Here is a 24897-nt window from a genome sequence, read left to right on the forward strand (position 1 = left end):
GACGCCGCAGCTCGCCGTGTATTGTGCCGGCAGTGGATGACCTAATAAAATGATACTTTGCAATCTGATTCAACAATAAGGAAATACTTCAGATTTAATCCAGAATCACCATATTATCATAAGCATCCGGACTTTCAAGAGACATTGGCGTGAATAAGATTCTGAAAAACTTACTGATTTTGAATTTCTCGTAAATTTGCTACTTTAATTTAAAAGAAAATCAAAGTTTTTATGTTTTCTGTCTGTCGTGAACATCTCAGGAACAACTTGAGAGAATTTCATAACATTTTGCACAAACGTCCACTTGGACTCAAGGATGAACTGATTAGAATTTGGAGGTCAAAGGTCATAATTGTAGTTTTCTCAAAAGATATTTCTCAAAATGTTAAGCTCCTCCCCCGGCTCTGTAATTATTTACTACAATGGACCTAATATGCCGTCGTATTTTTCTCTTTGGCTTTAGATTAAGGTCGTCGCCACTAACGGCCTGGTCACCTGGATAATAAACGCTCTGACACACAGTTACCTAACCGGTTTGTAATCGGGAACAGGGATACTGAGACGATATCCTGCTCAGAGGGATTTATGGTGTGAAAATCTGTTTTTGGAGCAGACATTCCAGTAAGATTTTAGCTTCCGGATTGAAAGGTCTTTTATAAACTTGTTATTCTGTTTTCATGGCCTCATCATACAGATTACAACCTTAATGAATAAATAGTTTGACTTGTAGGTAATGAATAAGCGCACAACAACAAGGATACTTATTAATGTACAATGTTTATCCAGCCTTAGTGTTATATGGCTATTATAAATTAACAAGACAAAGTATTCTACTAATACGCTGATCAATATACAATATTTGCAATTTATAACATAACATTTTCATGTAACATACTGTAGAGGAACAGAACAGAAATGTGGCTAAACTCTTTTTAATGTTTCCCCTGGCAACATCCATCATTGACCAACTCTTCTTTCTTGGGAAAATATCTGCAAAAGAGACATTTTAGTTATTCATATGTCACTTTAAAACTACTGTTATGTTTTTAATATGTTTAGGGGTAATAAAGAATAATTTTTTCTCGTGTCAATTTACTAAATATGTAATGCTTTAGCAGTGGTGCAGTTGGACTGAGTACACTTACTCAAGTTCTTGAGTACAAACTGAGTATTTCCATTAAATATTGTACTTTTTACTCCACTACTTTTGATTACAATTGTTCACATCTTTCCTGTAAATACCATGTTTCTACTTGTAGTGGAGTATTCTCACGGTGTGGTTTTAGAAATGTCACTTTATGATCTGAATTCTTGTTCCACAGGGATTTAGTAATTTATGTGTTTTTAAGATCAGATTTGGGAAACCTTCCTAATATGCAGGTTGTCCTTTTGTATTTATATAAAATAGCTAAATCTGGACACATAAAAAAATCGATTTGTACTTTCAGTGTCTTACCTCCGATAGCAGAACATGACAATTAGCAGCGCGGCCACGCTACCAATCACGACTATCACCGCAGTGACGACAGAGGCGACGGACAGCGCGGAGGGATCTGGATCAGTGCGCACAGACATGAAGCAACATTTAGGAAATACAAGTTGCTTGTATGTTTTTGCATGTTAAATGTCTCGGCAATGTAAGGAAGGATTCTACTTTTACAAAACACAAGTTACAAAGTGCTTTGCAGAAAAAGCATTTGGCACAAAAATGTGCTTGAAAAAAGAGCAGCGTGTGTCAAGTGATCTGAACCAACCTGAGCAAATAAAGGAACCTGGGATGTTGAGACACTCCAGGTGTTGTGGGCAGAGAGAAGGTCGCTCCTCACATTCGTCGATATCTGCAACAACCAGGCAAAAAAAAACACTGTTTTCAATGATGCACGCACTTTGTATCTAATGGCCGGTTATTCACAATCATTGCTAAACTTTCAGTGAAATATTTGTAGTATTTAGTCTTCGTACCTTGACATGTTGGGGGTGTAGGGCTCCACTGCTGGCTGTTTGGATCACAGCTGACAGACGAGGATCCCACCAGCCTGAAGCCAGAGTGACACTGATACAGAATCACAGAGTCACAGAGCAGAGAGTAGCCAGATTGAATCCTGGGTATCGGACCACAGCTGGGATCTGGAAGTCAGTGTAGGTCCATGTGAAAACACAAGAACACAAATCTGATACCAAACTGTTTTCTTTTCCACTTCCTCACCTGCGTCTGGTTCTTTCCACGGGCTGAGGTCGAGGTGGGGGACGAGAGGGTGTGAACAGTCCAGCATTTCCTCCGGCCTCTCGGTGCGTGAGAACGGGTCAACGGGGACGTGAGTGATGTGGCTGTTGTCACAAATGATACGGGACAGAGAGGCGGTGTGGAGGTGTCTCCTCTGGGTGCTGGTGAACACTCCCTCCCTCTCCCACCAAAACCTCGGGGGACAAAAGACAGTTTCAAATGTCTCTTCTTTATTAAATATAAATAGAGCTTCAACGTTTAGTCGACTAATCGATAAGTTGATCGACAGAAAAATAATCAGCAACTATTTTGATAACGTTAAAGTGATTCTTCTTGCACAAATGGCAGAAAATACTGTTTTTAGCCTCAAATATGGACATTTTCTGTGTTTTATATCATAGTAAAATGAATATCTTTGACAAAACAAGACATTTAAAGACATCACCTTGGACTTTGAGAAACCAGGAAGGATGTTTGTCTGACACTTTATTAACTATAAACTAATCAGCTAATCTAGAAAATAATCAGCAGATTAATCGATAATAAATTAATTATAATGCTCATAACATTACACCAGAGGATTTAGTGTCACCTGTCCCCGTCTCTCAGAGATCTGAACTGTCTCGCCAGCAGGCAGGACAGCAGTGGTCCGACTCGACCTCCGGGCAGAGCGGGCTCAGAGATGGCCCCAACCCACACATCGATGTTGTGTGGCGTCCCGTACAGTAGCTGGAGTTTGTGAGCCAAAGTGAAGTTGCTCAGGACTTCGGCCAGTTCTGACGTAGTATTGGGAACAGAGAGGCTGCAGGACTTTCTCCATGAGCCGTATCCTGATGGGACAGGAAGTGAGGGGAGAGCATTGGGAGTGTTGGAGATAGAGATGTCTACCGCCTCTTGAATATAATGGAACTAGATGGCACTCGGTTTGTGGTGCTCAAAGTGCCAAAAAAAGACATTTGAAAAACTCAGACCTTGTTGTGAGCAGTTTAATGTAGGAACTATTTTCTCCACCTTAAGTTAAAATGACCCTAACCAGGCTAGTACTAACAGTACTTCAAAGTAAACACACATGTAGATGATACATTGGCAGTCAGCAGGAGACTTTCAGTATAATACAGTAACACTGTACTGTGCCAGAAGTAATAAAGCTGGTACCAGGCAGGCCGTGATCCCGGCCCCTCTGGAGGTTAAGGGCCCCAAGGTCCAGAGGCATCCCTCCCTGTGCCTGAAACAACCTCTCTGTAAGCTCCTCCACCATCATCTGACCGGGAGTCTGCAGCTTGGCTGGAGACAGCAGCAGACCACGCAGCACAGGATCTATACCACCTGACACACCAGGAGAAAAAAGAGAGATAGAAAGAGAGCAAACTGCATGTAATTTGAGTGTAATGTATGACCGCATCATAGTTGTACCTTCCTGCACGATCCTCCAAGAGGCAAACAGTGAATGATGCAGAGGCAGCGGGGGATGCTGGGAGTTAACGGTGTATCCCGGTCCGAGCCTGGTCACCACTGGCTGCACGGTGACGTGGGCAAAGCGGAATGCGGCAGCTGCAAAGACGTTAGCGATGCAGGGATCCACCTCGGGATCGTAACCCTGATAGGCAGGCATCAGAAGAGACATGGCACTCTCACCGAGGACCCGCGGCAGGTAGTGCTCCCATGTGAGTATCTGGAAACATAAAGGACGCAGGTCAGAGTGCTGTGAATGCTCAAGTAGGCAGAGGTAAACGGATGGAAGCTGCTACCTGATGAATGGCTCCCATGATCTTGCGGGCCTCCTGGTAGAGTGTATCAGGGCTCCAGTGAAGGTTGAGCAGGTGCAGCTCTTTGACCAGCCGATTGTGCTCTCTCAGAAAGAGCGTGTGCAGCGCGATCATTCCCAGATGTTCATTAGCTCTTGAATCACCTGTGAAGCATAAATCATAAACAACAGCTCCTATGAAGCCTGCAGAGAACTGGCAGCTCACTACATTTACTCAAGTAGTGTACTTAAGTACATTTTTGAGAAAATGTCATAGTATATACAATATATTGTATGTCGTGAAGAATGTCATAAAGTCATAATATAGTATGTAGAAAAAAGTTTTAAAAAGGGAATAGCATAGAATGTCAAAAAAAGGAAAAACAAGTAGTATAGTATTTTGAAGAAAAGTCAAATATATATATAGTATGTCAATGACCCACATTGACCCGCTCACCAGCTTGAAAGCAGGATGTGGTGTTCTCCTGGAGCCTGGATCTGTCCGATGCCCCTGAGGTGGAGGAGTTTCGGGGGCCGCAGGGGTCCAGGTGAGCCTGCAGGCGTGGCAGGAATGGCATGTAGGCCAGCTCCTGGTCCGAGTGCTTGGAGTTGAGGGTCATTAAGCCCAGAGGAGAGGAGCGGTTTCTCAGAGCCGAGGCCAGACTGGTGGAGCTGCCGTACACCATGCTGGCATCTACGAAGGAGGTGATGGCGTTGAGCTGCTCTCGGTGGCGATGAGACGGGACACAGCTGGGAGCAGAGCGGAAGAAAGGCATACAACTCTGGACCCCATTGCGAGGATCTGAGAGAGGGATCTGGGGAGAGAGGTTATCATTTATTTATAGTCCATGAGGGGAAGGCAAATGTTCTTTCCTCCATAGCAACATAAATAAGTTGTTACCTCCACCAAGGAGTTCATGTTTTTGGTTCAGTTTGTTTGGTTCAAGATAATAGAAACACAACAGGCCCGATTTCTTTGACATTGGTGGAAGGGTGCAGCATGGGCCATTGTATAAGATATTCATTGCTTGCAAGTTACAGCATTGTAAGTGGTTTGTTAAGCAAGTTTATTTGTACTTTGCACCTCTCTTTATTTTATTAAAAAAATTATATGTATGTATGTATATTGTATTTATACTATGTACTGTATGCCTATATGGAATATTCAAGCAATTTAAATATGCATTTTAATATGTATATTGAGCATCTTAGGCACACACATTTCTTTCAAGATTAATAAAAGTTATATCTAAAAAAAGTTAAAGATGCATGATCATCAAGCCAAAAAACAAGCAGCCGATAGTAACGTGCACCTGTATGGGGAAGCAGGGCGTGTCCCGGCTGCAGGTGCGTGTACAGTCAGCTCCTGTGCTGAAGGCGGCTGTACTCGGGCTCTGAGGCGTCAGCACCACGTCGTGGTCTATCCACTGACCCCACTCCACCAGCAGGTGGGACAGGGCGGAGTCCAGAGAGATGTTTTCATTGTGAGTGAACAGCACTTCCTGAGACACCAGCCGCACCTGGACAACAAACACAGTGAGGAGTTACAGCAGCTGACGGGACAGAGGTGGACTGGCTGCTGCTGCAGGACTCTTACTGGAGGCAGGGTGGCGTTATGGTAGGTGTGCTCTGAGTCCCAGCCTCTGGGCATCCCCCACACATCCTCATACTCTGCAGGCAGCCAGCGGGAATAAGGGATGTTTGCAGCCCCCCATTTGGGATTCTGTCTAAACAGGACAAGAACACAACAAAAGTCAGTGGTTCAGGAAGTATCAGATCCTCCACTTAAGTAAAAGTACTCATACCACTCTGTGAAAATACTCCACTACAAGTAAACGTCCTGCATTCAAAACCGTACTTAAGCAAAAGTACTATTATCAGCAAAATGTACTTAAAGTAATTAAAGTAAAAGTCTTCATAGTGCAATAAAATATTCCCTGTCAGTGTTTTAATTTATGATGATTTTGGGAAGTTTAATCTACAGCGATGCATCATATTCTATAAGATCATCATTTGTTTGTTGCGTCAGTTACTTTGCAGATTCAGTAACTAAAGCTATCAGACAAACGTAGTGGAGTAAAAAGTACAATATTTGTCTCTTGAGATGTAAAAAGTATAAATAGCATAACATGGAAATGCTAAAGTACCTCAAACGTTGTACTTAAGTACAGTACTTGAGTACATGTACTTAGTTACACTCCACTACTGCACACAGCTATTAAAAAACAACAAACTCTATTGAGGACAGCACTGCTCTGTGACGACAGCACTAACCTGTTGTTGCACTCTCCTGTGATGGATCTGTAGCGCTCAGACAGACAGTCGGAGTCACAGCTGGGTCTCTGCAGCTCAGCGGAGCAGCCAGTCACCTGCAGCAGATTCTCCACGTCTCTGTCACTCAGCATCTCTTTGGGAACATACAATAAACACAACACTTACGTCACACAAATAATAACTTCAGTATCAGAAGGAAAGAAAGCTGGCTTTAACTTTTTTTGGAGGGGTTGATCAGATCATTTGCCTTAAGTCAGAAAACAAACCTATTTGTAACAACGTGCTCCTGACATTTTTAGTCCATATGTAGCCTGTACCTTTAAACCTTTAAACCTTTAGAATAGCTTACCTGAGGAACTTAGACTTAGATTTGGCTTTTTGTTAATTATTTGGTCTGTTATTCATTTTTATTTGTTCTTTTGTCCTTTATTTTATCTTTATTTTGCTGTTTTTATTTGTTGACTGATTTTCTCTGATTGCTTTCTTGCTTTCTCTTTGTTTGTGAAACACTCTGTAACAGTAATTTTTAAAGGAAGAACAAACAAATGAACACAAACGGGAGGTACAGAGGAACTTATCATAAAAACTAAACATCTATACAAATAGGCTTTTGACTTTTTTGTGGCTCTTCTGGCTGGATACTTTGATTCCATGATGTTAAATGTAGGATCCCGAGACCAGCAGAGAAGTGAACAGCTCTGGAGACATGCAAAATCAATTTCAATCTGCAATCGCATTAAAGCAATAATACAGTTTAGGATTATACACAGATTGAATATATATCATCTAGCCGTAGACATATTTTTAGTCTTGGTCGTTCATCTATGTGTCTTAATTGCACGACAGAAACTCGTTGTCTTTGTCATGCAGTAAACTGCAAAGGTATTGGTCTAATGTGATAATTGAAACAGAAGATATATTGGGAGGGAACTGGAAATGGACCCAGTGTCCCTCATCCTGGTCCTCCCGAGCAGGAAACATCAAAAACAATAAGGGATCGTACTGTTTTCTTACTTATGTTGGGAGGAGGAACATTTTTACTACAGTGAATGAATGAAAAAGTGCCAACTGGTAAAGGCTATACTTTACACGTATTTCAAACATTCAAAAGCTGACCAATTCTTTAACATTTGGGAACCATACCTGAACTAAGTAGAACCTGGTTTCTCTGCCATCATGCTGCAGGGATTTTCTTGATTGTTGTTATTGCACATTATCGTTTTAACCTCAGGTGTTGTGTGTATGAATCTGAGCTTTCTGTGTTTTTGTTCTACTTTTCTCTCTCCTGTGGATTCAATAATGTATCCATCTCATACTTAAAAAAATAACAAACATTGTTAATTGTTGTTGGTTGGTGGATCTGGGAACATGTTTGGTGCATATGAGGATAAAAACATAACTACATACTGAGAGCCAATATAAGGAGGGCCTGGATTTAATAGTAGTAGAACTAGTAGACATACAGGTGCAGAAACATCTCTATGTGTTGTGTTGAGCTGTTGTTCAGTACCCTGCGGGTCGGGCTGCACCATAGTATGAGTGTAGACCATCTCTCTGATCAGCTCTACTGTGTTGTCCAGCAGCTCTGCAGCTCGGATCTGAGTCCTGGTTCTGGCTTCAGTCTGTTTAAACTGAGCCAGCAGGTCACTGGGTCTCAGAGCGCCTTCAGACAGAGACTTCTTCACTCTGAAAGCATTCAAATCAAATACAATTTATTTATATAGCCCAATATCACAAATTACACATCTGTCTCAGTGGGCTTTACAGACTGTATAACATTCGACACCCTCTGTCCTTAAATCCTCGCACTGCACAAGGAAAAACTTCCTAAAAGAACCACAACAATTAAAGGGGGAAAAATGGAAGAAATCTCAGGGAGAGCAGCTGAGAGGAGGATGAGCGAGGAAGAGAAGGAGGAGAGAAGTGTCCCCCGGCAGTCTAAGCCTATAGCAGCATAACTAGGGGCTGGTCCAAGGCAAGCCTGAGCCAGCCCTAACTATAAGCTTTATTAATTAATAGCTTTCTTTTAAATGCCAAGACAATGGTTTATAGAAGTAACATTATGATTCATCCTTTGTAGTGGCGCTAAAGTATTTCCATAGTTAGTGGTGCAGGAAATAATCAGATCCTTTACTTAAGTAAAAGTACTAATATCACACTGTGAAAATACTCCCCTACAAGTAAAAGTACTGCATTACAAACCTTACTTAAGTAAATGTATGTAAGTATTATGAGCAAAATTGACTTTAAGTATAAAAAGTAAAAGTATGCAACAGTGCAGTAAAATGTTTCAGAGCTTTAATATAATACATGATGTTTTTGGATTAATATTACTGCATTAATGTCAACACATGTGGAGATGCATGGTTTTCACTGGGCAGAAAGGGGATGACAGTAAAATGTACAATATATGCCTCTAAGATAAGGTGGAATAAAAGTATTAAGTACCAGAACATGTAAATACTACAGTAAAGAACAGATGCCTAAAATGTGTACAGTACTGATTAAATGTACTTAGTTACCCCGTCTCTGTCTATAGTGACCCGGTCCTTTTTTACCTTTCACTGGTGCGAGCGTAAGCAGCATCAGTCAGCTCAATCGCCCTCTGAAGAGCTTGCTTCACAAACACAGATCCTGGATACACAGTTCCTGACATAACCACAAAGGAAGACATAGATGCGGTTAGAAAAAGCTCCTCACTAATCTGGTTTTATCAGTAATAATCAACCAGAAATCCTACCTGAGGTGTTGTCAAACACTTTGTTCAGTGAAGCATGCTCAGGGAAGGAGAGCAGGATAAGAGCCAGTCCAAGCAGAGAGACGGACACCTGAAACCAGAACACATCACACTGAATAACTCAAGAAATGTGCAACTTATTCTATTAAATTAAGAAGGAAAACAAAACAGAAACTCACCATGAGTGCTGCGTCCATCAAGAACGTTAAAACGGTTCAATCCGTGCAGAAAGGGTTCACTTCAAGGTTTACAAACTAATCACGCTCATAGTATCTTACCACTGCGCTGACCGGGACTCATCTTGAGTCAACCTGTGTGTGCGTGTGTGTGTGTGTCAGTGTGTGTTCAGGAGCGTTGAGGATGACATTTATACACTGGCAGCAGGGCCAACAGGTATGTGCAGAATCCCCTTATCTGTCCTCCTGGTGACAGGAAGGCAACATCAAACACTGGACTCACTGCCTCCACCTAATATCATTTCAAATCAAATTTACTTCTGTCCGCGCGATGAAAACCTTCTGTCATATTTGGATCATTTCAATTAAATTACACAATTTTACCCATCCCTCAAGGGAATATATATATATATATATATATATATATTCGTACAGTAGCAGTAGACACAAAAACAAATACAGGCAGTTGAAATATTGAATGTCCAAGCCGCTTTAGAAGCAGATTAAAAAAGATGGATTTATTGTTATAAAGCAGCAGCATTTTAATTTCAATTTCACAATGACATGTAAAGTAAAACATTTTGTGGATCATTTTCCTCACAAGTGTGTCTGTGTCTTCGCCTCATGCCGAAACCTTCAATCTGATCGTCCCTGTGCCAGTGACGCAAGACAGGTGGGTGAGCTGCAGCGGTGGAATGTAACCAAGTACATTTACGTCAATTTGTACTTAAGTACATACTTGTACTTAACTTGAGTATGTTCTTTTTGTGCTGCGTTCTTCTTCTACTCTACATTTCAGGGACAAATATTGTACTTGCACTATATTTATTTGATAGGTTTAGTTACTTTACAGATTAAGACTTTTATAAACGGCACACAACATATGAAAAGTTTATAAATGATAATTCTTTGTTATAAATTCAATGACTGTACCTGAAAATATTTTTTAAATTAAGATGATAAATTGAAACATAATAGAAACATGTAAATATATTTTAAAATAATTTTGAGGTTTTGAATATTGATTGGAAAAACAAACATTGTGAAAGTATCATTATTTTCTGAAATTCACAAACCAATGACTCAAATCCAATACTTAGAAATAATCATCAAAAATAATCCATAATGAAAATATTCAGTTACAGTCCTATATGAAACTTAAAAATGAGCTCCACTTCAAACTACAACAGTGGAATCCTGCTTTACTAAAGCACGAGTAATAACAATATAATGATTAAATATATATTAGTAGAAGTCACAGGCGACATTTTCTGCATTGAGCACTTTTACTTTTAATACTTTAAGTACATTTTCCAGATTATACACACTTAAGTAACATTTTCAATGTAAAACTTTATTGTAACAGAGCATTTTTACAGAGTTGCATTAGTACTGAAGTAAAGGATCTGAATACTTCCTCCAGCACTGGTGAGCTGGAAGATGAGGATTCTGGGAAATGATTGAAGAACCAGGGATGAGGATGACAATAAGAAAGCATTAAGGATCAGACAGAAACGGTCTCAGTTAACTAGTGTAGAGGATGTGACTCCTAAAGCGTGCTTGTGTCCAGTGTGAGCCTTTAAAGCTCCACGGTGAAGCACCGGGCTGTCCGCGTCTTCCCTTTGATGCTCCAGGTGTGTGATACCATCAAATGAGTCATCAGTCCCATTTCATTACAATGTTATTAATATTATCTCTGTTCACCCACATTACCCATAATCCTCTGTATGTGACATTCAAGACCTGAAATTTAGACATATTTTGAGTACTATTGAAGAAAACACAAGATACTCAACATACAGGTAGTTAAAGGGCCAGTTCACCGGCATGTCATACTTATTCGTAATGCTCTCTTATTTGGATTCTTTTTGTTTTTGTTTAACACTCTTAAAACTTCATGAAATAAACTATATGGCTGGATACTAGCGATATGTGGGATTAAATAACCATCCAAAGTAAAGACAGTTAGATGCCAGGAATAAAATGAGAGCTTTTGCCTGATGACTTTTTTTTTTTTTTAACCCCACTCATATTATTTATTTATAATTCTTATTATTTATTTATAATTCTTATTATTTATAATTCTTATTATTTATTTAGTATATATTAATTTTTGTCTCACTTACAATTTTAGTTACATTGAATTTATGTGTACATGCAAGCGTTTACAGAATCATTTGTGTTTGATTACTAAACAGTGCAGTAATACTACAATATGTATGGGGGGGGGGGGGGGGGGGTGGAGAGTTATTGTAACTGTATCTGTGATTTATTACATTTTATTAAGACTTTAAATACCAATAAAACCACACCAAAAAAAGAAAAGAAAAGTAAACTAAAGAAATAAAGTTTAAAAAACAAAAGCACACATTGATCAAGAAATGTGCTGGTCTGCACAGATCCACGGTTTGTCCTCTGCTCTTTATGTGAACTTTTTCCCAATGTGATTTACATACACGGGGAAACAATACACATTCACCAGGCTCGACTATCATTCATGCTGACAGATACCTTTTGTTCTTAAAACAAACAAAAATCAAATACAGACAGCTTTTATTTACATTAAAATATCTGGTTAGAACATTTCACTGTAAGTATTGACAGTACATTTTTGTTCCAAGAGATATTTGATTACCTGGTTAGATCCGTGCAAAAACAAAAGTTAAAGTTCATAATACTGTTTTCACTTGGAGGATAAGTACCTTCATGTAAACTGGAACGCTTTGACATATACTGCGGCGCATAAATTAAGTTGCAGCTTCACCAGCTGGGGAGATTTAAATACAGTGTTAGTTTATCTTGTTTGTTGAGAGACGCTGCAGCTGATCTTCAGTTAGGCGTGCTGAGACCACAGGAACCGATCACAGCGCTCCAGCATCGTCTGGATCATCGCTCTGAAACAGAAAACTAAATAAATAGTACTGTAATTCAAATTACACCGATTCATTCACACATTTTGCTTCAATCTCTACTTATTAAAAAGTTATTTACCACGATAACTGTCTCATGCTCCAAACCACTTAGAAACCTCTTCAACATTTTATTAAATATCAATCTCTCGTCAAGATGCCGTCAAAAATAACAAAAACAGGGATTTCTTTGTTGCTTAATTGTAGTGGATCATAACATATCGGGTATGGAATTAATCTGCAGATGCTCCGATTTAATACTAGTCTATGGATTTTCAGTTTTTGAGCTACAACAAGGCCAAAATGTGGCCGGCAACAGACTTGGTGAGGGGGCTTGTATTGGCCTAGCAGATTGCCAGAAATACCTTTTGGTACTGAAGCAGTTGTTGATCACTTGTGGGCCCTACCGGACGGCTAAGAGGAGTCGCAGTCAGCCATCAATGACATTACCAAACAACAAAATGTGAATCGAGAGGTCCTTGAGCAGACAGTCATAAATGTGCACAAAACATATTAGGCTGATGGCTCCAGCAGTATGCAAGATTAGACACACAAACAAGCGAACCCTCCTGGAGGGGCATAATAACAGTTTGATAAGAGTGCAGGAACCCCTTCCCAGACTAGTGCTTGTTAAGTTTTGGTCATTGGCATCCTGACTCACCTCTGCCTCTTCTCAGTGACTCTCAGCAGCTCACACACCAGTGTGGAGTGCGGTGAAAGGACCAGCTGCACTCCACACTCCTCCAGGACGGCCATGGCGCGGTCAGGCCCGGCTGTCCGAGCCAGCATCAGGGTCAGGTTCTCCGGGCTGATCTTTCCGCCACAATCTCCCGAGCCGTTGGACCTGTCGCTCCCATTCACCGGCTCCGAGTCTGCCGCACTGCCGCACCGCTGAGACAACTGGATCAAGAGCTTCCACTCTTCCAAGGTCTGAGGCTCAACACCTGGAGAATAACAGCTGTAATGTTTGTAGTTGTTGACATGTGTCTATTTATCAACCATGACGAGATGATGAAGGAGGAGGAACCAACCACAAAATCAAGTGGTTAACTGGGAAGAGTGCCATGACATACGATTATCAACGATGTACTCTCATTTCTATTTGTGATTATTACTGCGACAAGATTAAAAAAAGAATACAGTTCAAAGGACCATCACAAATTCTTCTCCTAGAAAGTGAATCCACTTTGGTGTATTTGTCTTCTTTCTTTGGGCTGTTAGAAGGAAGTTACATTCTGCACTAATAATCTATGTATGTATGTACACTGGATTATTTACATAACCTTTATTCAACCAGGATTATTGAGATAGAAATGTCTTTTACGAGGTAGACCTGGCCAAGACGTGTGGTGTTTATGTGTCTGTCACCTTTGACCCACATCACGTTATGTTAATTTTAACAACAATGATGACGAATAAATATGTTTGTCAATGACCTTTGTTTCCACGACTAACACGAGGCGATGACAAGACGGCATTAAACACTAACTGTGACTATATCAACACGCTATTATGAAATGTAGTTTTACCAAAATCTCTCCTTACTGAGGAGACGTTTCTTTCAATGCTGCGCGCCATATCGGGACTATACCCGCAGCACACAACGAGCACGAAGTAACTGACTTACGTTAGTAAAAGTTAACAATGACAGTAAACAGGGCTTGGGAGAAGAAAAGAAAACAATGTTGTATTTTGGCTGGACTAGATTGACTGACTCATTAACTAAAACTACAATTATAAAGTTATTTCTTTGACTAAGGATGAGACTAAAGTCACAGACAACTAAAACTCGGCAAAAAGAAAAGAAAAGCTGAGGCTAACTCAATATGCTCAAACTAAGAAGGACATAAAAAAATAGCTGACCAAATGAACACTACTGATATTAATTCTGCTCTCCGCTCATTAGATATTATAATTCTGCTTCTGAAAGTTTTACCATCAGCTTCCTCCAGCAGACTGATGTCATCCAGCAGACAGATGGTGGAGAACGCTTCTGTGCGACGCTGCAGCTCACAGCAGAGGTAGATGTAGCCTGTCCAGTAGCTGCACACACACACACACACACACACACACACACACACACACACACACACACACACACTGTAGATGTGTATAACCAGGGGGTAAAAAAACAGTAGAAATTACAATTACCCGTGACTGCGGCAAGTCTCCGCCATCTTCTGCTTGGAGGACTGGTCTGCAGGAAGACGCATCAGGAGGGACAGCAGGCGTCCATAACCCCAGCTGAAACAATGAGAATGCCACCTGCAGCAAGAGTCACATGAATTCACAGTTAAATATATTCTTATGCATCACTTTCACTTTATTATGTTGGTGTGACCTGAAGTGAAATGTACCCATGATAGTAGCTTAGTTCACCACTTACTGGGCCTTTAAGTGTTTAAAATGAATTAAAAAGGATCAAACATCTAATTTTGCATTCTCCCCACACTAACAGGACCAGACCTGGGCTGTCCATCGGGGCTCACGGTGTCACAGCGTAGAGGGGCATCGTGGGTAAGTGCCAGCTCCAGCCAATCCTGTCTCAGTGATTCTGGTTCAAGAAGCGACTGCACAAATGACAACCTAGAGGAAGAAATTAATGTCAAAATTAGCGACAAGGGTAGTTCAAAGACAAAAGAAACTGAAACTTAAAATAAAGACGTACCTGTGCTCCTCAGTTCGAGATTGGACCAGATTATCCAGGTATGCCAGGAAGTGGCTTTTCTGAGCCATCGTCATTACATCAGCAGGTGTTATTGTAGGATAAAACTGCGTAAACGAGCGTACAGCCGCCTCCCCGTGCTTCTCATACAGCCTGGATAATAACATCAAATTACTTTACGAGGTGCATCACAACTGTGACATAAGGATGTGCTGACCAAGAAGAACAACATGCACTGACCTGTGTAAGTGAGCGAGGAGAGGCGGGGCACTCCAGGGCTGCAGCTCTCTCAGACTGCGCAGTGATCTCAGCAAATCACCTCTCTGAATAACCTCCACCACCTTACTGGACTGAGTGAGATCTACAGAGGACGACAAAAGTGGATTTTCCAAATCATTTAAGATAAAACTGCTAGAGTATCAGAGATGTTTGGGCATTTCATTTAAATATTAAGATTGTAGATACAAATGAATAGTTTGTTGTATGTAGTATGTTTCACTACCTCAGAACCAAACTGAGAAAAGAAGCGTAGGAACATTCTGTGACGGGCACTAACTAACTGAGGGGTCACGTTCTCATTTATTAGCTCCGTCAGGTGTACGCCTTAACAGATTTCCGAGTTAAGAGACCCAAATAGCTCTGTGCTAGACAATACTAAAAGCTTTTCTGACAAAGCAAAGAGTTTTTCATATAGAAACCAAACGATACTAACGTTGGACATGGTTGTATAAAAAAAACTAAATAAATAAAAACTCCTAGACTGGAAATCATCATATTCTCTACGTTTTAAAAATGTTGAAATGATAAATTTATATAACACAAAGGGAACAGCTACACTGAGTTCCGGACGTTTAAGGACCTTCATTTGACAAATGATGATCCCGTCTTAATATAACTTATTATCAAAGGGTTAAAAATTTACTTTTTTGTCAACCGACCAAATGGCTACAGAATGTTTTACATTGTACCTCTCAATAGATAGCCAGTGTTTTCTGGGCTGGTGAGTGACTCCATGATTTGGTTGGTAAATGATGCTCATTTTGTGCCCCGATTTAAAAATGATTTCTCTTTCAAAAAGCAGAAGCCCACTGTTTCTTTTTTTTCTTTCAGTATTTGTGAAATGTGTGTATTTTATTTCAAACTTCAGAGATTTAAGGAGAATCTTCTGACCTAGCATCGCCTCAGTGAAGGAGCTCTGCAGCCCCGGCTGCTCCTGATAACACAGCAGACACATTCTTCTCACACGCTCTTGGTCCAGCAGAAAGAAGTAACGGCGCAGGAAAGTTGTGCACCCCAATACGTGTTCATTCTCCTGCTTCCTAAAGCAGCTCAGCTCGGTGTAAAGCGTTGCCAGCTGGGTGAGATCGTCCAGGAGATCCGACGGGACAGGTTTGGGAGACGCCACTCGAACAGGATCTGGAGGGCTCCCATTTAACACTTCAGGCTCCATCTCAGTGGAGTCACACAGGTCCTCTTTCTCTCCGAGCTCAGGAGACTCTTCTTTCTTCTCCACTGCGACGCTCTCTCTTGGTTCTCCTGACGAGAACGAAGACTCCTCTTGTTTCTCTGAGTAGGAGTTTAGATAATCCCACCGCTCCTCTCCTGGTCCATCCACATTTGAATCACCCGCAGCGGTCGACCCTCGCTCTCCACCGAGTACTCGCTCCAGCACGGCCAGCCAATCCAGGAGAGTTTCTTTCAGGCAGCCTGGATCCAGTAGCACCAAAGGATCTTGGATCTCGGAGCTGATGTTGGGGAAAATGCAACAAGTTAATATAAGTATCAGTTTCTACTGTGAAATCTTGCCGTCGGGATTACATCAAACGTGCAGCACTTACATCGCTCGCTCCGTTGCTGATCGAAGTTCCTGCATGTCGGCCTCTGCGTTAAGCATTTCATCATAAACTCTGTGACGACAAATGTAATTCACTGCTTTCATCCGATTTACTTTTATTAGTCTGTTCATAACAACTTATTATGCCACAATTTGGCCCTAAATACAGAGAAAAATGTAAACTTTTATCTGGACTAATTGCTGTAACACGGACGCATCTGTGGCTCGAGTAAACTTAGGTCTGTACTTACTCATTGTCCATCTCCTCGGCGTACGGAGCTGTGGCTGACATTTCTGCCTGTCCGCCCTCTCTGAATTCAGGCCGTTGCCAGAGCTCAGAGTTCATCTGCAGGATGTTGATCTTCTCTGTTGTCTTCTTAACAAAACTAGAAACACTGAGAAAAATCAAATAATAAAAACAACCTTATATAACCTTAATAATAGATTAGATGGGTTTACAATCCAACAACCCGAAAGGCAAACAGAACTACACAATACTTCATATGACAAATGGTGTGATGCTTGGTAATGAAACCTGTCACACGTGTCACCACGGATGAACAATTTGAATTAAAAATAACTAGATGTGGGTCTTCAGTGGAAAAGGGAAGTAAGGCGTCTGAAAGCACAGCTGCACTTGATTAATTTTAGTTTCAATCCGCAAAAGAAAAAAGAAGCACAGATACTTTCACGAGTGTTGAATAAAACTCAGCAATCTAACATGACGGCTTCATGTCTGTGTGGCTGCTGTGACTCTTGTATTAAGATAAGATAAGATAAAATGGAACTATATTAATCCCGAAGTACATTACAACATCATAATAACAAAAACAATAGAGTAATAAATATACAAGTGTGTAATAAGTAATACTAACACAAGTGCCTGATAGAATAACAATAAAAGATCAATCTATCTATCTTAAAATATACAACTATTGTTTGTTTTTAGAATTTCACCATGAAATAATAAAAAGGCTTTTTAACTTTTTGCCAGAACATGGCCTTCTTCTTCTTCTTCTTTTCTTTTGTGTTCCCATCAAAGAGCACTTTCATTACACTTCCGGGCACTCTTTATTTATTTATTTTTTATAATAAAGGATATTACACATGATATTGAAAGTAATGTTGGCAAAGATATTTTAAAAAAGTAAGCAGTTAGTAAGTCTGTCCTTTATGTCTCTGGATGTTCACCTGTCTTTGACAGCCTGCAGTGCGATGCGAGGGGGTTTGGGACGGAATGACAGAGGGAGGTGGAACTGCAGGCCTTGCTCAGATCGCTCAGCCTCCAAACGCTCACTGCTCTGTGGATCTGAATCAAGATGTGGGCAAGAGCCAGAGGACAAACACAGATGGATGGAGTATCGCAGGGGAATGATGGAAGGCAGAGGACATAATGCAAGCAGATGGAGCAAAGGTGCCAGACACCACTATAGAGGAAACTAAATTAAATGCTGCACAATGCAAAACAATAGAACCAAAATTGTGATTTATGTGTGATGCAATGAAACAAGACAAGAAACTTGATATTAACAGCGTGCCAAAGTGAAGACTGTAAGCACATCGGCCATCAGAGTGATCATTCAGCTCTCACAGCAGATCCAGATACAGCACAGCAACACTATTTATTAAAGGATCTTTTGTGTTTTTCAAATCAAAAACGTATCAATTTTAGTGGCAGACATAAGACACGGTATCAGAAACAGGTACGTTTGATCATTATGGCAACAGAGGTAAAGTCAAAGAGCAAAATTATTATCACATGTTTATACTGATAAATTGTTCAGCAGCTACAGATCTCCAAATGACACATTTTTCTCCAAGTTTGTTTAATTTGTATTAATTAGGTATTTTAAAAGAGACACATCTGAAAATAACTTCACTCTCTTTTCACATTAAAGTCAGAAGAGGCAGAAAATAAGTGTGTTCCTGCTACACACACACACACACACACACACACACACACACACACACACACACACACACACACCACACACACACACACACACACACACACACACACACACACACACACACACACACACACACACACACACACACTGTTCGTAGATTAAACAAAAAGTAAAAGGTAAATAAGAAAGAGATAGTACAAAACTGGTGTTGATTAGTATCATTGTTACATTGTTAGTGTAAATGAGTTAATACCCAAAAATATCCAAATAATCAAGCCTTACATTTTTGCAGCCAATCGTGATGTGTTAATAAATTAATGTACAAAAAGTATCCCCCCCCGTTCATCTCGACTCCAGCTGGTTATCATTAATTAATATAATTATTATAACTACTACTTAAAAATTGTTATTATTAGTAATTATTATATCAACATTTGAAAACTTCCTGAATATTCTTCAAATTAAAATGAGTCAGCTCCTAAGGAGGCAGCATTAAAAATAAAAATAAACATGAATTTGAAGAATAATTTTCAGCATCGTTTCTATTGCCAGCATTTGTTCATTAGGCACCTGACGATCTCTTACCATGATCCCCCTGATCATCCTCCTGCCCAAAACTGAACTCTTTGAGCCGCTCCTCCTCTGACGTGGACTGATTGATGAGGGAGCTCGTCTCCTCGTCTGACTGACTTCCTCTGCGGCTGATCACGCGATAGATTCCACAGTCCAGGACGTTGAAGCTCTCCTGCATAATGAGGATATATTCGGCATAATCAGCACACCGTTACATACAAATGTGCAGAAGCTGCGTGCTTCAGTTACAACAAGCTCACAGAATGCCACAGACACTTGCATCCATAGCAACAGGATTCAATGGGTCCCATAGAAAAGCAAATTAAACAGTAGTGGGATGCTTATCGTCTATAGTTATGGTGGTCGCCACTACCTGGAAATCCTCTACAGAGTTACTTTAACTTACATGTGAGGAGATGCTGCTTCTGCGGCTGCTGGAGGCGGAGTCCAGGGGCTCCAGTTTAGTGATGATTTCCTCCAGCTGGCTGCTCAGCTCCTGGTGTGTGCTGGAGCTGAGCTGGGATCTGAGGTGTTCAAGGCGGTCGATGGGAATTGATTTCCTGGCCTGAATAAAACAGGAATGATGATTAGAAAGATTTTCGTTAATATTTTATCAAATCCTGAGGAATTGGATACCTGATTTCTAAAGTGCTTGATTTACTTCAAACTTTAACTATTGTGCTTTAAAAATAGTTGTTCTGATGTGCTTAAATGCCAACATCAGTCCTGATGGTTATGGTTAGGCCATTCAAGGTGAGACAGTATTACAGGTATATTGTGCTATACCCTTGGGACCACAGGAAGCCAGAAATACATATGAACATTAGCCCAGATAATCCTGGAAGTTAGGTTACGCTGTACACAGACAGCAGCCATCTTACCCTGCTGGTAGTGATTGTGTGCTGGAACATACAGCAGACCGCAGCAGCGAGAGGCCAGGACTCCCTCCGCAGCAGACGCTCAACACAGCGCTCAGCAGACAACAGGGAGAGGTGGGACAGACGTCCGTTGCCGTGGAGACAGAAGAGCTCGTTGCGATATACTGCAATATCAACCAAGTCTGCAAAATCAGAAAACAGGTCGGATCAATTTACAGTAAATCAAACAAGAAGAAAAGGTCTGAATAATCAACGCTAAAATGGTTAAATAATATGATGCTTTGCTTGTTATTGTTAATGACTAGCGGTCCTATGTCAACATATTCACAGTTTATGAGTTAAAAGTTTGCTTAACTACTCCAAAAGGATCGCTGGTGGTATTTTGGGAGGAAGCAGCACAAACGCACCTTTGACTTCAGTCCACAGAAGCACTTGTCCGTTCTGAGGTGTGAAGATATAAATAGCTGAATCAGTCCAGGTCAGCAAGTTGTGGTCTCTACACATAAAAGTAAAGTGAACAGTTAGTCAAGAGAGTTATTTAACTATAATGGATGTTTTTTGATTTATGTTGGTTGTTATCAACATATTTGACTCTTATTCAATAGTGTGCCTATGATACAAATATTGATTGACAAGACTAACAACTCAGATAATAAAATATATCTAACATTACCCAAAATAAAGCAGCTTAGGGAAGGCAATTGAGTGGTGGCTCTTCTGCACTGGGTTGTAATGTGGCTCATGTCTGCAGGAACGAAAGACAAATTAAAAAACAAAAAGATAAATCAGGAGTTTGGCCTTTCAAAGAAGACAATTTAAAGGCATGAACAAACAGTACCTGTAAGTGATGAGAGGTAGAGGAGGACAGGCCAGTGGCTGTTTGAACTGATGGGTGCTCAGAACATCACCATTAAAACTTGCCTCCCATATTCGAGACCCCGGCCGGGCAGAGTACAGCAGGGGGGGCTGACCAACTAATAACCCCCTGTTCTGAGGGAAAAAACACGCTCCGTACTCCCCATCACGCTCCTTATATCCAACACGCCAGAACTTCTCCCTGAAAGCAAGTAAACGCAGAAATAATACACCACTGCTGAGAGACGTCCAGGAATTACTTCCAGGAGTAAAGCAAAAATGATCGACATTAAGTTTATAATATGTTATATATAAATAAATAAATATGTATATAATATATATATATATATATATATATATATATATATATATATATAAATAAATAAAGGAAATCTCCATATCTAAAAACAGCATTATCTGCCATTTTTGCATGAAACAAACCCCCTCACCTCTCTGTGTCACAGAGGTAGCAGCGGCTCAGGGAAGACACCAGCAGGCGGCCATCTTGGTACCCGAGCTGAACCACTCTGGAGTCCACAGTGGTGACGGTCTGAACAGGGAAGATAACGAATGCTGACCCCTAAAATCAAAGAAAACAATATCAAATATGTATGGCATATATATGAATAAGGAGATGTAGAAAAAAATAAAAGTAAAATAAAGAGGAGTGGAACAGTCATAATAAATACATTTTGACTGGAGTTATAGAAATGTTCAACAAGCCTACGCAACCACCACTGGACTCTAAACCTAAAGATAATCTGTATCTGCAACTGTGCATACCAGGTTTAAACAGAATGAATAGATATGCAAAAAAAGAAAAGCAGTGCAGCATTCAAATGTTGATTTAGAATTCAAATAATGAATGAAGTTTTGAACTGTTCGGTACAGCCAAAGCTATACACATATATACACACACATATATATATATATACATATATACATATATACACACACACATATATATATATACATATATACACACACATATATATATACATATATACACACACACACACATATATATATATATATATATATATATATGGGTTATACAGGAGTCACTACCTTGCCCAGCTTGGAGGATCCCGCACGGAGAGAGGACACCTTGCCTCCTGAGTCCCCGACGAAAACTCTGAGCGTGCTGGTGTCCCAGCAGAGTGCAGTGATGGCCTGACCTCTGTGCTCCCAGGACACGCTGACTCTCTCTGGACGACCCCGCCGCTCCAGCTGCAGCTCCCACACCACCACCAGACCCTGACTGCAGCAGAGACAAACTGTGAACCATTCAGGCAACACAACCAAACAGACATACTGTATGTAGGAGATTTCTTTATTTCATGGAGAGACTCTAACCTAGTTGCAACAGCAATAAAGTCTTCATCATGAGGGCAGCACGCCACCTGAGAGATAGATCCCTCCTGAAAAAGAGTGCAGGACATTAAGAGAAGCCAACACTTGCGGACACTGTATTCCTTATTATGTGCAGCTGTGTCCGTTAACAGGAGAACAATAGTCAACTCTATATTTCTGCACAATAGAGGCACCCGGTCCAATATTACCTTGTGGGTGAGGATGAGCCTTTGTTTCCAGCCCTCCTTCTGGATCAGGTGCAACCCTCCTGCTGATGTTCCTAATGCCAGCCACTTCCTTGACACTGCCAAACAGGTACACTGTAACACAGAGTACACAGAGTTTACTCATCTACTTTGTTAAATATACAATTTATTTGTGATAATATGGTGTAATTTGCATTTTTTGTGTAGCCACTTCTCCTAAAGACTCAGACAATCTGATGTTTTGGTCGGCTAGAAATTCTTCTACCCCCAGAAGTTTATTGTTGCTGTTGTTTTTTTTGTATTATTTACAGCTTAGTTGTTTAAGAAAGGGTAAAAGGCTGCATCGGATTGGTATCAGTATCGGTAGACATTCATGGTTGCTGTATCGGACGTGGAAAAAGTGGCATTGAGCCATTAATATCATCTATGTGTGATTTCTTTACAAGACTAACTCAGACATGTAATGGTAAAACCTACCTTGAGCCTGCCGGAGTCTAAACGGAGAGCAGACAGAAGCGGGTCGAGACAGTCAAACTCTGCCAGCACATGACTGTGGTTCTCTGGCACAACTGGTACGAGAGGCATCTTCTCTGGTGATCGTCTACAACTGAGAGAATGAGATAGTCAGGGACTTCAAGAGTCAATACTCTGCTTCCTCGCATTCCTCAGCCGCGTGGCATCATATGACTTTCAGTAGTGTACCTACACTCTCAAATTAAGCAGTCATGACTCCACTTTACTCCATCTCCACACTGGTAAAAAAGAAAAAAGTGTAACATAATTGTTGTTCAAATGTCTGTTGTCTGGGAAATTTTTCCAGAAAGACCATTTTTGCCAGGACCAGAGGACACCATTCAGCTCAAAATGCAGGACAACACAGCGTAGTTTGTCACTGATTTACTTGTTGTGGTTTTAAGTGAATTTATGAGGAAGCAGAACCAAAACTAAAGCTGCAGATCATTAGAATAACTGGATACTGTTAGCTAAAAAACATGGTACACAAATGTTTAAAAACAAAATGACAGAGCATAATAGCTCCAAAGCATTTAAGTAGTTGACACAATTATCTCAAAATAGATGAGAAGTAGCAGTCAACTCTGACCTCTGTCTCTGTATTTGTTAACACTCTGCTGTCTGCAACAGGAATGTATTTTGCTATGAGGATGTGCACAGATCTGACCAGACCTGGGGGAAAAATGTCCATGGCAAGGCCTCAAATCTATATCATAATACAGAGGCACTCATAAGGCTGTCTTTGCAAATGATTGTGCTTGAAGTTTTGGAAGTTACTTTACAAATTAAGAGTTTTACATACAAAACAAATGAAGTCAAAGTCTATTTGTCGATTGACTAATGGCAACTCCGCAAAAACCTTTAATTCCAACAGCCTCTCAAATGTGGGCATTTGCTGCTTTTCTTTTTAATAATTAGTTTTTATTTTGAGGGTTTATTTGATTGAATTTTACAGATTTTGATTATTAACATAAAAGATACATCAAATAAATAATATATTGTTAGTACAGGTAATTAAAATTAGCTCCACTTTTACAAAGTGCACATGAATGCATCAATAATAACCCAAGGATATAATATATTTTATTCTAAAGTGACACTCTGCATAATGAGTACTTTTGGTACTTTAAATGTGTTTTCATTTCAGTATTTCAACACTCTATTGCTACTTTTACGTAAGTAAAATATCTGAGTACTTATTCCATCACTGATTAGAAGTACGAAACGGCATGACATGGACATACTATACAGTGTGTGGAAAATACCCGAGGAAAGCACCTCACACCACCTGCACGAGCACTTTTAATGTACTAACGTTAATCTAGCTAAGAGGACATTGGTGTAACGGTCAACAAACGTTTACTTTTCGAACGTCCGTGGTCAGCCGTTAGGGCTCAGTTAGTTACTGCAACGTTTTGGTTAGTTTAAAAAAATCAGTAACATCAGTGCTGAAAAGTAAGGGGGCGATTCAATCTGCCGATTATCGCTGTCTGCAACGCATCACGAGACCTGTCTGCTGACACTGATGCTAACGTTTATATCTTAACTTAACGGAGCCAAGAAAGCCATGAAACAATTATATGGCTGTGTTATGTATATACATATACATCATGGTTTATTCAAATTAAATATGAAAACTGTTCAGTGCGCTAACTCGCCTCAGTGTCACTATATTGACAACAAGTTAGCAAGCATGCTAGCTAGCTTAGACAGTGATGTTGCCATGTTTTGTCTGCTAAAACTCACCAAATGGTCGGAGTGACACTCCAGCGTTACCGCCTACAAATCCACACCAAACCGCTGGTTTTGTTCACTTTATAGGGGAGAAAGTCAGCGGTCAGTCTCACACCACTCTGTCGGCAGTCAGCCGACCTGTCACGGCTCCTCTCAGCTGACGAGGACACTTCCTGCCTGGACGCTTTGTCACAACGAAACCTTCTCCACATTCTCCAAAGCAGTTAACGCTACGCATTTAAAAAATGGAAACTTCTACATCTCACTCGTAGTTTATAAAGTACCACGCCAGAAAAACAACCGCGATTGCAA

The 24897-nt window shown here is 40.5% G+C and overlaps 2 protein-coding genes across 2 annotated transcripts; both read right to left on the reverse strand.

Moving 5' to 3' along the window:
* Positions 1–932: 932 nt before the first annotated feature.
* Positions 933–9176, reverse strand: epx (eosinophil peroxidase). Its single transcript, XM_029433365.1, has 17 exons — positions 9159–9176; positions 8971–9070; positions 8801–8891; positions 7753–7928; positions 6243–6375; positions 5566–5695; positions 5282–5488; positions 4426–4783; positions 3973–4133; positions 3638–3896; positions 3380–3550; positions 2817–3054; positions 2207–2418; positions 1963–2127; positions 1755–1838; positions 1457–1553; positions 933–990 (listed from the first exon to the last, which is right to left on the reverse strand). The coding sequence occupies exons 1-17, from the start codon at positions 9174–9176 to the stop codon at positions 933–935; spliced, it is 2658 nt and encodes an 885-aa protein (XP_029289225.1).
* Positions 9177–11160: 1984 nt separating this feature from the next.
* hps5 (HPS5 biogenesis of lysosomal organelles complex 2 subunit 2) lies at positions 11161–24796 on the reverse strand. The gene is made up of 23 exons (XM_029433795.1): positions 24598–24796; positions 22816–22945; positions 22342–22452; positions 22136–22200; positions 21848–22040; positions 21229–21359; positions 20763–20981; positions 20598–20669; positions 20332–20420; positions 19928–20106; positions 19453–19611; positions 19059–19218; positions 17755–17872; positions 16815–16958; positions 16568–16636; positions 15900–16474; positions 14970–15090; positions 14733–14882; positions 14531–14650; positions 14216–14329; positions 14001–14107; positions 12726–13008; positions 11161–12049 (listed from the first exon to the last, which is right to left on the reverse strand). Exons 2-23 carry the CDS (start codon positions 22921–22923, stop codon positions 11989–11991), a joined length of 3348 nt encoding a protein of 1115 aa, XP_029289655.1. The 5' UTR covers positions 22924–22945; positions 24598–24796; the 3' UTR covers positions 11161–11988.
* Between the last annotated feature and the right edge of the window lie 101 nt (positions 24797–24897).

The sequence above is a fragment of the Cottoperca gobio genome, chromosome 6, assembly GCF_900634415.1.
Source record: "Cottoperca gobio chromosome 6, fCotGob3.1, whole genome shotgun sequence".
NCBI lineage: Eukaryota > Metazoa > Chordata > Actinopteri > Perciformes > Bovichtidae > Cottoperca > Cottoperca gobio.